Source organism: Poecilia mexicana, unplaced genomic scaffold (assembly GCF_051168715.1).
Source record: "Poecilia mexicana isolate PSO_F unplaced genomic scaffold, ASM5116871v1 scaffold_2, whole genome shotgun sequence".
NCBI classification, from domain to species: Eukaryota; Metazoa; Chordata; class Actinopteri; order Cyprinodontiformes; family Poeciliidae; genus Poecilia; species Poecilia mexicana.
Genome location: NW_028263371.1, coordinates 43928399 through 43942413, shown reverse-complemented (window position 1 = coordinate 43942413; position 14015 = coordinate 43928399). Strand labels below are relative to the sequence as shown.

Here is a 14015-nt window from a genome sequence, read left to right as displayed (position 1 = left end):
TGCTTCAAATGGCTGGCTTAGCTCTTTAGCATGCTAATTAGCTAGCTCTGCCGAGGCCTGATGAACTGGTCATGTGACTAAGCTTTGCATTGGGGAATGATCTACATACACAACAATGACTTCAGACACTACCAATCAAGGTGGACAGCTATGTCTTGGTAGGTTTTTAGTCGTGTTATTATTTTTCATTTTTAGATAATTGACAGAACAGTCGTCTGTGTGACTTTCAATGCTAATGCCTTAGGGCAGGCTAACTGCTTTAAAATCACCTACAACATGATCTCTGATCTAAGAGATGTGTTCATGATGAATTTTCTAATGATTCCCAACAAACCGCTGAGACCTTATAGTAATGAAGCATATGTGCTAATCAAATTGGCGTCTCCTAATTATAATTTATTAAATGAGAACAATAAGCATAAGAGGGGCTTAGAACTTCCTAATATTTCATAATTCACTAAACTGTACAATGATTTTCTTGACCATATTTGAATGTTTGGTAATCAATGTAAAATGTCAGACACTAATGTTATATAAAAGCCCCAAATATGTGGAAAATGTTTTCAATGAATTTAGCCAGATCTTATCGATCAAGTTGAATACATCTGAAATCTGTGGAGTCGGGAAAAAAGAAAACAAAACCCTTATTAAATTGAGTTTTTCCCACGAAATAAATGAGTAATTGCCATTCTCATTATTCTCGTTCCCATTATTAAGTCGCGGCCACCATTTTTTTTTCTCCCACGTCACCAGACCCAATTCATAGAGATCAAATAAAAAACAACAAATTATGTTCCCTTTTTGTTGTTTTTTTGTTTGTTTGTTTTTTAGCTTTCTTTTACATAAAGTGAGGACATAATAAAAACGCATTGACATACAACCTGCAACACTTAAAACACATCAACAGCTGTTTACATTACTGTAAAGTTTGAATACATTGAATGATATAAAACTTTCAACTTAAAACAAGTTTATTTATCTGGACAGAAAGCAAAAATGGCTCTTTGGACATGCTAACTGCACTAACTGGACTTAGCAGTTAGCAGTTAGTGTTAAGTGTGTAAGTGTGACAGAAATTCCAGTTTTACAAGCCTATAACGGCGAACTGCTGAGCTATTCCAGCAGCTCGACCTCGACGTTTGCTCACTAGCACTTCCAGTCGGCCAAGTAATCACAATAATGTGCCAGCAATGGAGAAACATCACAATATTTCTCCATTAAGCCTTTAACAACATTGTTAGGGTTGTTGGTGTTTGTATAATAATAAAATAGTTTCACCAGGTGTTTGCTAATTGCTGCTGCATCTAGTTTGAAGGAGCGGATTTTTAAAAATATTTTTACATTGGCAGTTTATGAAAAATATTTGGGAATTTTGCACACAAATGTTTAATCTTCAGGTAGGAGTCAGTAGATATTGCTGACATATCATTTTGTAATAAAATAAGCAGTTTAGTTATCTTAACATTTTAACACCTCATTGAATTCCTGATTACGGCCTCATCGAACTTCATCATGAGCGTTGCGGCTTTGTGACAGTGAACTTTGAACTGCTGAGGATGAGGATGGCCTCCATGATGCCACCTGTGAAGATTGCACATTTCAAGCCATTGTTTTCCCTGAGGACTGAGATGAAGGTGTTGATGAAGGGTTCGCTCTCAGTGATATAGAAGATCCTGTCATCGTCGTTAATCTGTTCAAGCTTAACGCTCCTCTCCACACAGCCACCTTGGAGATACAGAATCATAGTGGAAGACAGGAAACAAATATTTATTTCTATTTAATTTCTCATAGTTTAATGTCCAAAAAAGAGACCCTGAAAACTAAAACATTTGCCCAGTGCCATATGATGCCTGACTGAATACGCAGGAAATCTGGAACTAAAAAAAAAGAGATATGGTTCACCAATCCCTGTATTACTCATATTTGCATCAGACACAGAGACAAGCGTAGGATATGTTCTCAGACAAAGACGAAAATGAAAATAGTTCATCTAAAAATAAGTAAAAATTAAAATTTGAAAGCACAAGAGATGACCAATGTTGTAGATATAAAAAAAATCTGTTTTTTGGTGGTCCCATTCTGAGTGTCGGTGAGCTGACCCAGTTCTGACAGCAGGTGGCGATACAAGCTACACACGCACACGCACCTACACACACACACACACCTACACACACACACAGCGGTTTGTATTCCTACCAATATTAGGACTTTGTATGGATTTACATTCATTTAGTAGCTACATTTATGCCTCACAGAAACACTTTACTAGTCTATTCATAACCCAAACCCTTAACCAAAACTTACAGAACATCTCTAAATCTAGTAGAGCGCAGCGGAACTGCAAAAAAACATTCTCACCTTAAATGACCTTCTTTTGTTGGTGAATATTGTGAAAGTGGTACAATATGCCAGTAAAGTTTGCATGTTGTGCAGGAATAGATGGTTAGCAATCAATTTATGAGTTTTTCTTATTACAATGTTTCCTTCTTTCCAACAAAGTAAAACTGGTGTGCCTCCATTTTTATTTAAACTTGATTCAAATCACTGTTTCTGATTTATTTAAGGTTAACAGCCAAAACACACAAATCATTTTAAAATTTATATTTCAAAAAGCTTCTTTAGAAATAGCTTTAAGTTTATTTCAAATGCAGTGGACATGTTCAAATGTTTTATTAACAAACAATTCTATGTTGTTAGTTTGGAGCATACACACGAATAAAACGCAAATACGTCTGTAGTTGGAGGGCCCATTTCCACCTCCTACTCTTATTTGCAGTCCACTCCAACTCACGTGACATGACGTTCGAGCTTCAGCCTGTCATGTGATTCACCTTGCTGACTACGCAACACACGCAGTGACTTAGCTAGATAAGTAAACTGTTGTATGACTTCACAAAGGGGTTGTACATACATATATATGTAAGATCTCTGTTATTTGTATTCACCTTCTTTCCTTCGCCTATTATTATTATTATTCGACATTTAAGAAATTTGACAAATGAGTTTCTTTCTGAGAGTTTCAAACTGGATTGGAGTCGGACTGGGGCTCTACAGTCTTGAGCGACCCAAACCAGCACAAACCTATAAGGTACAGACATTCACTGACAACAGGACTCTACAAAAAATGGGAATACTTTCGTCCTTCGACCTGGTGGAGAAAACAAGAAGGTTTTGTACGGGAGTGCCATTGTCCGGCGAAGAACTTTTGCAGTCATTCCATTTGCCAACAGAAGCTAAGTCCTCTTCAACTCAAACGCCCCATAATGAGTTCAGATATGGGAATATGCCTCTACTGCCACTACCAGATTTTGCGGCAGTGAGGCCGAGAAGCCCACAGCCGCACTGTGTGAATCCAAGGCCTGACAAAAACAATTAACAAATCAAAAAGAGTAGTATTTTGCGTAGTATTCAGTAGTATTTTCCTGTGGTGCTTAAAGTGTTTAGATTGATTTGACATGAAAACAAGCAATAGGAAACCTTTTGGGAGTGAAACTAGCTGCCCTTTGCCAACCAGGACAGGAAGCCACATTAAAAACAACCATTTCTTCTGACTAAAATGTGAACAGCTTCTATTTCTCAATCACAAAATGGAAAATATGTTCAAGCAGATTTGCAAAAAACAGATATTCAAACCTTAACTTCCTATTTTTAACTCTTCCCTTTTTATATGCCAAGTGCTCTGCCTCTTTTGGAAAGCATCCCCATCTGAGATTAGTAAAACAAAAGAGTGAAGCCAGAACAGCAGCTGCTAAGAACAGTATATGTTGGGAATATCTATGCAGAAACAATGTCAGGTAGCCTGTCTGTGGAGCCTGGCTGTGTTAAACATGTTCACTTTGAAAAGGACAACAGGGAAAGCATGGTGGACATCTACGTGAGTACGGAAAGCCTGCGAGTGTACGACAACCCCTGGGTGGAGGACAATTCGCCAAACCTCTCAGGACTTTCACAGGCTCAGTCCAAAAGTAAGAGCGCTGCTGATTCCGTGTAGAAGCTGCTGTACTGTAGCAAAGACAAAATATTCCTTGATGGTTTTTGTCTTGATAGTTTACTTTAAATACATGATTTAAGATATTTATTCCTTGTTTAAGTGTCTTTTGTCAGCGAAACGTCTGTGAAGAGGAGTACTTTCAAATGGGCCTGTGTTTTTATGGGTGTGGTGTGTTTGCTTCTACTGGCTGGAAACATCTACCTCGCAGTCTAAAGTAATTATTTTTAAATAAAGGAAAAAATACCCAAATTTGTATATTTGCTGTATGATGGGACATGCTGTAAGAGTATTTATTTTGTTTTCCTTCGTGCTGCAACAGAGACTCAGGACCAAAGCATCTGGAGAAGCCACAAAATGCAGCTGGAGAAAAATAACTCAGATTACAGGACTGAACAGTTGACCATTATTAACAATAAACTCAAGGAAAAGATAAACACCTTGTACAGCAAGCTCTCCGGTAAGGATTAAAATCATGACACACACTACATGTCAGGAATTATGTTTTAGTGAGGAGAGGGAGAACCAGTACAGGCGGCACGGCAGAGTACTAAACAGCTAATTATCGGTAGCTACTGAAACTGAAACCAACACAGGACTTATCAGTTTGACTGTTAAGGCAACGAAGACTGACGAATAGGATGCGAGAACAACGACAACGATCCGACAAGAGACAAAGACAACAGATGGACTTAAATACACAAGGAGGGTAATCAGGGAATGAGACACACCTGGGAAACAAACAGGGAAGACAGGACAGGGACAGGACTAAACACAGAAAACCTCGAAAATAACTACACAGAAAATACGGAACACAACAGTATCCCCCTGACAAGAGCAGCTACCAGATGCCCCAAACAAAGAAAATACAACAAAAACACAAACCCATCAGGGTGGGTGGAGGGGCGATGGAAGGAGGGATAAAGTCCAAACAAAAGAAACAGAATAACTTAGTCCAAAGGGAAACACACGGTCAAGGTGGAGCCTGCCGTGAACAGTCCGGGGGCCGGCCACGGTGCAGGAAGCGGAGCCGAGGAGCCGGGTCCGGCGGCCCGCCGATGTGTGTAAAAAGATTTGTGTGTGAAAAGATTTGTGCGTGTGTAAAAATATCTGTGTGTGTGTAATACTGGATTTGTAAACCGTAAAAATACAATTTTTATGGCTGAATACCAAGTCCTTTCCTTTTATCTTATTTGTTTTTAAGCATTTTTTTTATTAGAGTTCAATAAACATGTAACATTGACATAGAACTTGCAACATTAAAAAAAAAAATCATACGGTATGGCCCATTTCAGGCCACTTCATGTATTTGAAGGGAGTGAATATGTCTATGTCAAAGGACTTAGTGACACTCTGCTGATGGTAAGCTACTGGATTGTAGCCACAGGCTGACAGAAGTGAGGCTGCAAATATTTTGCGCCATCGACCCTTCTGACCAACACCAGCAGGCAAGGTAGGTGAAGTGGGAAAACGGCAAAGGGTGGACAGACCAGGAATCGACCGCTGTCACAGTGGTTCCCAATTGTAGTCCGTAAGTACCCATGCCCTATATGTTTAAGGTGTCTCCTTCCTACCAAACTCCTGACTCAAATGAATGGCATGACTGACAGACTTCTGCAGTATTTGGTGGCTGCAGAGGTAATGCAATCATTTGAATCAGGTGTGGTGAAACACAGACACATAACAGAGTGATCTTTACATGAATTAAAATATTAATAATCTAAAATACTTGTTAGATTTAATACTGATAATATAACAACAAAGAGCTATTCACATGACTTTAAAGAGGTTGAACTTTGATGAGATGGCGTTTCTCTTCCAAGTCTTTCTTCTGCCAGGTTCTGTTTTCTGCTTCCTTCTGGAAAGCCTCTACAATCTCTCTGGCCTCCATCTCATAGTTCTCTGCCTCGATTCTAAGGGCCTTTTCCTTTTCCAGCATGAGGGTGAGTTCCTGGATATCTTTGAGCAGAGATCTCCGTTTCTTGACCTCTGCCTGAAGCTTGTTGGTAAGGAGTTCGGCCTCATCCGAGAGCATTTCTGTCATCTTACAGGCTTTCTCTAAACCCTGGTAAAGTTTATCACTTACCTTTTCCAACTTACCTCTTTCTGCCTCTTCTCTTATAGCCCTTTTTTTCTGCAGCTCTTTGTTTCTTGCCGAAGAGACTCTACAGTCTTCAAGAGAGAAGCATTTTCAGTCTCTCCTTGGACCCTTAGACTTTTCTCTTCTTGGAGCATTTTCTCTAGTTTGTGGAGTTTCAGTTCAAATTTATCCCGATCACCCAAAGCAGCCGGACCCTCTGTGGACGTTTTCTCCATATCCTCAAGCTTTTTAATTAGTATCTCCGCAATCTCCACAGCTTCCTCTTTGTCTGCCTCAATTTGGGCTCTAAGTTCTCGTTCTGTTTTCAGTTCTTGATCCAATTCTCTGCCTGGACCCGTAGTGCTTTTTCTTTTTGGATGGTTTTCTCCAGCTGTTGGAGTTCCAGTTGAATTTTGTCCCTCTCATCTGAAGTGATCTCAGCAGGACCCTCTTTGGACGTTTTCTCCACGTCCTCAAGCTTTTATTTACTTGGGAGAGACGGGTCAGGAAGGACGTGGTAACATAAAACTGTCATTTAAATGCAAGCCAACGTAAAGCTGTGTGGACAGGCTCCGCTTCCTGAGCTAAGACGGTGCATATTATTTGTGGATCACCGGATTTATACAGCATGACTAAACAATAGCATACAAGTGAAAGACGAGCGGTATCACCAACGTAACCCAGAGTTGCTAACACGAAGTTATAGCTAGTCAATTGTCTCATAGTAAAAGAAAAGTACCTCTTTGTGCAACTTCAAATGCCGAACAGTTGGAAGTCGTGTCTCCACCTGAGATCCTGGTCTTGCATGTTTCACTCCGTTTTTGTTGGACATTTCATGATTGACGTACCCAAAAGAAATTACTCACAGGAGTATATCTGCTTTGAGCGTTTTTTCGTCCCTCGTTTGTTTTCGCCCGTTATTTTTAAATCCTGTTAATTTGATTGGTTGTGCCGCAGCTTACGCACACACGCATACGGAGTGTGGAAAAACAGAGGGACGGTCTGTGCCTGTTAATACGCAATGAGTGAAATTAATTAATGACGCCACTTTATATGTTTTCAATTTTAAGACTTGGAGTAAAATATCAAGTCTTTTCAAGTAAACAGCTTCAAGTCAAGTCAAGTCCTAAGTCAATGGTGTGAAAGTCAAAGTCAAGTCCGAGTCTTTGAGCATTTTTTCAAGTCAAGTCTCACATTTATCTCACCGTCGTAGCTTTTTGAGATCTTTTAGCCTGCTTCATCATGTCAGGCAGGTTCAGTTGAAGTGTTTTCTTCATTCTACAGGTCTGACATTAGCTGGGAAAAGGTGTGGCTAATAAAATTGAATCAAACTTTCCAAATAAAATGTTATCACCTTTTTGTTTTTCATAGTATTGTGTAATAAAAATACATTACAAACTATAAAATATATTTTTCTATTTAACTGAAATGACTATAAAAACAAATGAAATGCTTTTGTGTGGTTTATTTCCACTGTTTCATGTTTCTTTGTGCTCTTTTGTTTCAGTAAATTAAGATTTCGGAACATTTTTCAAATGTTTTCCTGTCTTCTGATCTCTTCATGTGTTTGGTAATTTTTCTCAAATTTTTCTCTTTTTCTTCACATGTTTTGTGACATTTTTCTTTTTTTATCTCTAAAACATTGTGCGCTTTTCAGCTGTGTGCTTTTTCCCTTTCTGCTTTGTTGTTCTGTTGTCTCAACTAATGTTATGTTTTGCTCCGCGAGGCCACTACGGTCGTGTGCTCCAGCCAGCAGACCAAGTTACACCACAGGAGATGTTGCAATTCCTGTCCCAGGATGTGAGCAGCCCAAATGGAGGGAAACCTCGCCACCTTTGACAGTGGTGCTTGACTTTGCTGAGCTTGTACTCTGTTGCAAAACTTGTCTGCACGCAAGAAGTTATTTACTGCGTGTGACTTCTGGCCAGAGTCGTGCTTGCGTTGCCCAGACTCCACGGCAACAGCAGATGCCTGTGTCGCCAGGCAGAGAGAGAGAGGGAGGTGAAGGAGCTTCATCAGCACGACGGAAAACATGCTTTTTGCCGTGCTTTAAGAAAGTAGTCATGCGTCTATTTCCCACTTTGTTACTTAGTGATGCCAAAGTTAACTGTCTTTCATTGGAGTTTTATGTGACTAATTAACACAAAGTGGGGAATAATTGCAAGCCAGAAGTAAATACAGCAGGAAGGGCTGTGGAGAAGCTTAATGCAGGTTGAGGTTATAAAACATCCATTCAGTGCATCATCAAGCATCATCAATCCTGGAAGAAAACTAGTTACAAGCAGCAAAAGGTTTAAGATGTTGAAGGGAATTATGTAAACCATTTCCATGAGTGTGAATGGCCTCATCAGAGTCCAGACTTCCATCCGATTGAAAATCATTTACAAGATTTAAAAGGTTATGCTTTCTATCCAATCTGAGCTTAGGCTGTTTTGCAAAAAAAAAAAAAAAAAAAAAGATCAAAATCTTTCGTCTCTAGATGTGGAGAACTGGTAGACACATACCCCAAAAGAGCTGCTGCTTTAGTTGTTCTATTTGAATGGATACAAATGCAGCAGATTTCCATTTGTGAACAGAACGATTCAACATTGTTTCTTTCATTTCACAACTTTGTGGCACTTTGTTTTTAGCTAACGTGACAAAATGTGAAAAGGATGCGATGCGTTTCAAAGGCTCTGCAGCATTATGTAATTATAAATGACTAAACAGCAATGGAAGCAGAGAAATGAGACCAGAAGCTTTGTGCTAACTGGACATGGCACTGATGTAACCGCCACAGTCACTGCGCCATTTGGAAAAAGAAACAACAGATAGTCATCAGTCACAGGTCAAGAGTAAAATTTGTTTACACAAGACAGACATTAAATTATTTCAGCTGAAAATCTTGTTAGTATACAACTAGCAGCTTTGGATCATTAGTTTTAATGATCAGTTTCAAACCAAAATCAGTTTTTCCAGAAAAGTCATTTCTATAAAAGAACCATGAAACTCTGACATGAGTGATCACAGGGCAGATTACATCAGGAAAAAAATACTATGATCATTTTTGAATGTGAATATGAAAGCTGTTGGCAGGTCATCACTCAGAAATATAACTTTTATTTGATTTCTGTGCCGAGTGGTTTTGGTTCACAATCTGAATAAAAATATGTTTTTAGGCCATTTATATGCAAGTTGTAAGGGGCTGAATGCTTGAACATGCAGATAAATACCAAACTAGAACATGATAGGAAAGTTAATTTATCTCAGTTATTTTATTTAAAAAGTAAAACTCAATTTCATAATGCTCTGTGATACATCTCAAGTGCTAACCTCTTAATTTTGATTATTATGGGTTACAACTAATGAAAATCCCAATTTCAGTTACTGAAGGAAAATATATATTTTTTACACATAAATGTGTCATGGTAAAACCTGCTGACTGGATCGTTATCCAGAACGACGACACTACCACCCTCCACAACAAGCATAAGCTAAAAAAGGTTATTTCTGAACAAGTTGGTTTTCAAAAAGGAAAAGTTGAGTGGAAGGAAAAAGCGTGGTAGACAAGGGTACATAAAAACACACAAGGTTAACTACAGCTTTTCAGTTTTTATTTTTGTCATGAATAAACCATGGGAGCTGGCTCCTGTGGAACCAGCTCCCAGTTTTTGTCTGTGAGGCAGACGGCCCCATCTACTTTTAAAAGACTTCAAACCTTCCAAAATGTGTAGTTAAGAGTCAGTTAGGTTATCGTGAACTACTCTGTGTAGTTATGCTGCCACTGGCGTAGGTTCCTGGAGGCTTTAATTAATGTTCACTCTTCCTCCTACCACTTCTAAAATTATTGCCACTTTTGTTTTGTTTTTTTTTAATCAGGGTTATTTTATTCCTCTTCATAGTAGTCACACCTGGTCCCAATTTTCTGCTCGACTGCATCACCTTTCTGAAAGGGGCCATCGACTGAACTATTGCTTGGCAAGATATGCCAATTAATAAATGCTGAATGAACCGAGTTGCTGGTGTTGATCCACCCAATCCGCAAAGCCATCTACCAAGTTCTCTCAGGGCCCATCATGTTTCTCTCAGCTTTAATAATATTCCTTTGCATCTACATGCAACTGAAATCGACTTAAAATGTAACGTGGGGCTGATTTAGCTGCAGATGCCGAAATTTAAACAGTTGCACAAACGCTACATTTAAAAAGCAAGTGGATTTCAAACACTAATGCTGATGCAGCAAGTCAGTTTTCCCGATGTACACCATGAGCAGATCTACAAGTATTAAAACAAACAAAAAAAATAGAGGTGTAAAGAAAGAATTACAACAGCTGATGGAAAGTCACCAGTTTCCTCAGCAATAGATTGGCAACAAACATTTGGGTGTCCCCCAAGACACCACTTTTGGCATATTTTCTAGAAACCCCATCAAGACAAATGAGACAGATAATTTTTTTTTCTATTTAATTAATAGAAATCACTAATTGGTATAAAATTTAAAAGAAACGATTTAAAAAAAAAAAAGGCTTAAGTTTGACTTCATTTACTTGACGATGCACGCATTAGGACAATGATGCACGCGTTAAGACAGAATACAGGCTAACTTACAGGCCTTTGGAAAATTCAGCAGTAACTGGCAAATCTTTTATTTAAACTTGAAGCATTTGTGTCTAAAGCTGTAAAAAAAAAAAAAAAAAAAAAAAGAACCACGACTGCAAATTTAACATAATACGCAAAACTGTTTGCAACAGAGTATCTTTAGATGGACGATACACATCTGTGAAAGCAAAAGAGCCACAGGCGCCGCCGTACACCTTAATGTTACATTTCAGATTAAACTTATTCTTACAGCACAGTAAACTGTAAGAATAAAACTCAATTTTATTCTTACGGCGCATTAGTACAAGATGACGCCTCCTGATTGGAATTGCAATTGCTGCTGCAGGTGTACATTAAGCTACCAAACTGGCCTGTTTTTTTTTTCTACATGAATGTACCATAATGTAAATGAATGGAGTACAAAGAGAAGAGTGAGACGGTTACGTCCAGATGCATTTTAAACTGAAAAACATGGCAAACAAAATGTGCCTTTCTAACATAAAAAAAAAAGCAAACAACCTCCCCCCCCCCCCCCCCAAAAAAAAAAAAAAAAACAACAATACGCCTATTCAAATGCCCAGGTAAGAGTTTCCTCCTTGAAGAAGGTTTCTAACAGTCCAGCTCCTATGTCATAGATTGCATTGATGTTTTCCTTCCCCCCCCCCCAAGACTACATGAGCCATCTTTGGATGCCAAAATGTGTCCCGCCTAGCGTTTTTTTAAATAAATATAGGTCTGTGCCACTATAAGGGCACTAAACCCATGAAGTCTTTAATCTTCTCAGACTTTCTGTAAGATGTTCCATCCTCTGGATGTCTTTGAAGGCCTCTTCTTCTCAAGCAAAGGCTCAAATGTCTGTTTTGATTTTATCCAGCGAGTTGTCAATCTTCGTCAGAGTCTTTTTGATGCGCAGTGCGGTTAATCTGGCAGACGGGTTCTGGTACCAGCACTCCTTCATGAGTTTAGCCAAGGAGCTTAAAGTCTGGATAACGAGAAGAAATGATTCAGTGTATTTGTCAATGGCTGCAGCATGAAGTTATATGTGTTGTAATATCAGTGTGTGTGAGTGAAAAAAAACTGATTGTTACTCACCGGGTCTGAGAACCATCTGTTAGGGATATTGGGCCTCTGCTGATCCACACACACCACCTTCTTCATGTCCTCGAAGCTGGGATCACTGGGGACCACGTCATGAAACGGTGGCTTATAGTCCTCAACAATGCCTACATGTAGGAGAGGATGCAAGCAAGCAAAAAAAAAAAAAAAAGCCACATTATTCTGTTTGATGGTTCACTGATGAATGCAACAAAGATTTAGTCTTCTAAAGTTACGTTGCTGAGGTTGCTGCCAGAAGGACGATGGAAGTACGGAAAATGTAGCTTCTGATCCTTTTTATGTCAATGAAAGATTTTAGAGTCAAACAAAACATCACATTAGACTCCACTATTAGCATAAACCGAGTAGCTGCTGCAAACCATCACAGCAGGGGTCTGCATACACTATCATGGCAAGATGTAAATGATACAGAAGTGTTTTTGTAATTTGGTTCTTTATTTTTCTAAATGTATGCTTTGGCAAATGATACATAAATTCATTGTAGCGCAATAAAACGTGTTGAAGTGCTGAAAACAACAACCTGGACAGTATGTTGCAGGCATGATGTTTGGCTAACCAACATTTCCAAACGTCTAAAAGACGATATGGTGGAACGGAGGCTCAACGAGGCCTTAATGCGACACTTATTCATCGATCGTCACGTCACAATTTAAACTAAAACATAGCTTCATATTAACCTGCCATTATGCTGACCCGTTTTCCTGATGACCGGTTTGTCACTCTCGCTGCTACAGAAAGTAAAAAAGCTTTAATGAAGCTACTGACCGTTGCTCACTGTCCTCCTGGCGACCTCCCACAGGACGAGGCCCAGAGCCCAGATGTCCACTCTCTTGAAGGACTCGAAGCAGTCCATCTGGATGGAGTCGTCCAGCACCTCCGGGGCCATGTAGCGCTTGGTGCCAACTTTAGGGTTGTTGCCCACATCCAGTTCATTGGTGTCTTGAAAATGCATAACTGCCAGACCTGAAATAAAAAAAACAAAAAAAAAAACAAGAAAACTCTTTGGTTCTTCCCCCAGAAATTAAGGTTTGCAAATCAAAACGGTCCAAAATAAAATGTCCAACATTGCCTCTCTATGGCAACAACACGCTGCATTGTCGGTGGGAGGTCTCCGGTCTTAAATGACTATATCAAAGATGGCGCACTGGCCTCGTATAGCTGAATTAAACCAAAAAACACGGCTAATTTAGAGCGAACGGCCCTGATCCAGCACACAGGACGTACTTCAACACAACAACAACTCGCTAACCAGACAAACAACCTCCACCGTGTTTGTCTGCACAGCGCAATACGTCATCAGCAGCCAAATTCATTCCATCTAACCCGGCCTTTCAGCTAAATTAGATGTGCTTCAAGCATCTGTGAAATGGAACATTGGCGCATCAGATTAAATGTTCCAAGGTCTTGCAAATGAGTTTTTGGTTAAGAGCCGTCTGATATATTTAGTATTGCTTGTTTTTCTAATTTAACAAGAAATATGGCTTAGCAGACAGACGGACATGGAGGGATATTTGCGCTGATGGGCTTCGAGATTCAAACAACCGCTTCTGTAGCGATAATGTGCCAAACGGCATGATGCACAAACCCTCTAAATGCCTTTGATGAAGTCCCATTAAGTAAAAACTAACATTCAAACCCTCAGGTCCCGCCACAACATCAAAGGCAAAGACTTTTTTACGCAGTTCTAACATTTGCAATCTGACTTGGATACAAAAATACATTTCTGTGCAGTAATTTTTTTTTTTTTCCCCACACACACAAAATAGAATATTCTTACCCAGGTCAGCAATGCAGCACTGTCCGTTCTTTTTCACCAAAACATTTTTGCTCTTGAGGTCTCGGTGGGCGATGGCTGGCTTGCCTTGAGTGCCAAAGATCTCGACGTGCAAGTGTGCCAAGCCACTGGCTATCGAGAGCGCCATGCGGAGGCAGCTGGACGCATCCAGGGTGCTGAGCTGAAGATAGTCGTACAAGGAGCCCATTTCGTGGAAGTGAGTGATGAGCCACAGCTGAGTGCTGGAGTTCCTGGAAGTCATGTCTGATGCGATGAATCCTGAGTCGAGGGAGACGTATTTAAGCCGCTGACCGGTTATTTGTGTGAACGAAAATATGATTGCAGTTGACCCCAATTTGAAAACAACAACAACAAAAAAACTCAAGTATGAAAAATATTGCTTTAGTCAAGTTTTGTATTTTAGCAGTTCAAGGAAATCTGTATTTTGGTGAAAGAAATTCACTAGAAAGTGGGGGGGG

The 14015-nt window shown here is 39.6% G+C and overlaps 1 protein-coding gene, 1 long non-coding RNA gene and 1 pseudogene across 3 annotated transcripts in view; 1 reads left to right on the top strand and 2 right to left on the bottom strand.

Annotated features, from left to right (window-relative positions):
- Positions 1 to 3689: 3689 nt before the first annotated feature.
- Positions 3690 to 4399, top strand: LOC106923673 (uncharacterized). Its single transcript, XR_001419467.2, has 3 exons — positions 3690 to 3965; positions 4092 to 4205; positions 4311 to 4399. It is a non-coding gene; the product is annotated as an uncharacterized LOC106923673 (long non-coding RNA).
- Positions 4400 to 5768: 1369 nt separating this feature from the next.
- On the bottom strand, positions 5769 to 7309 carry LOC148160873 (uncharacterized; annotated as a pseudogene).
- A 1994-nt stretch (positions 7310 to 9303) lies between these two features.
- LOC106923764 (activin receptor type-1) overlaps positions 9304 to 14015 on the bottom strand; it is a 35478-nt gene continuing 30766 nt past the window's right edge. For both annotated transcript variants that reach the window (XM_014997042.2, XM_014997049.2), the window contains exons 9-12: positions 13540 to 13815; positions 12528 to 12725; positions 11739 to 11869; positions 9304 to 11628 (exon numbers count right to left, since the gene is read on the bottom strand). In XM_014997042.2, coding sequence (XP_014852528.1) covers positions 11494 to 11628; positions 11739 to 11869; positions 12528 to 12725; positions 13540 to 13815 — 740 coding nt within the window. In that variant the 3' untranslated portion in view covers positions 9304 to 11493. The remainder of the gene's footprint in view (positions 11629 to 11738; positions 11870 to 12527; positions 12726 to 13539; positions 13816 to 14015) is intronic.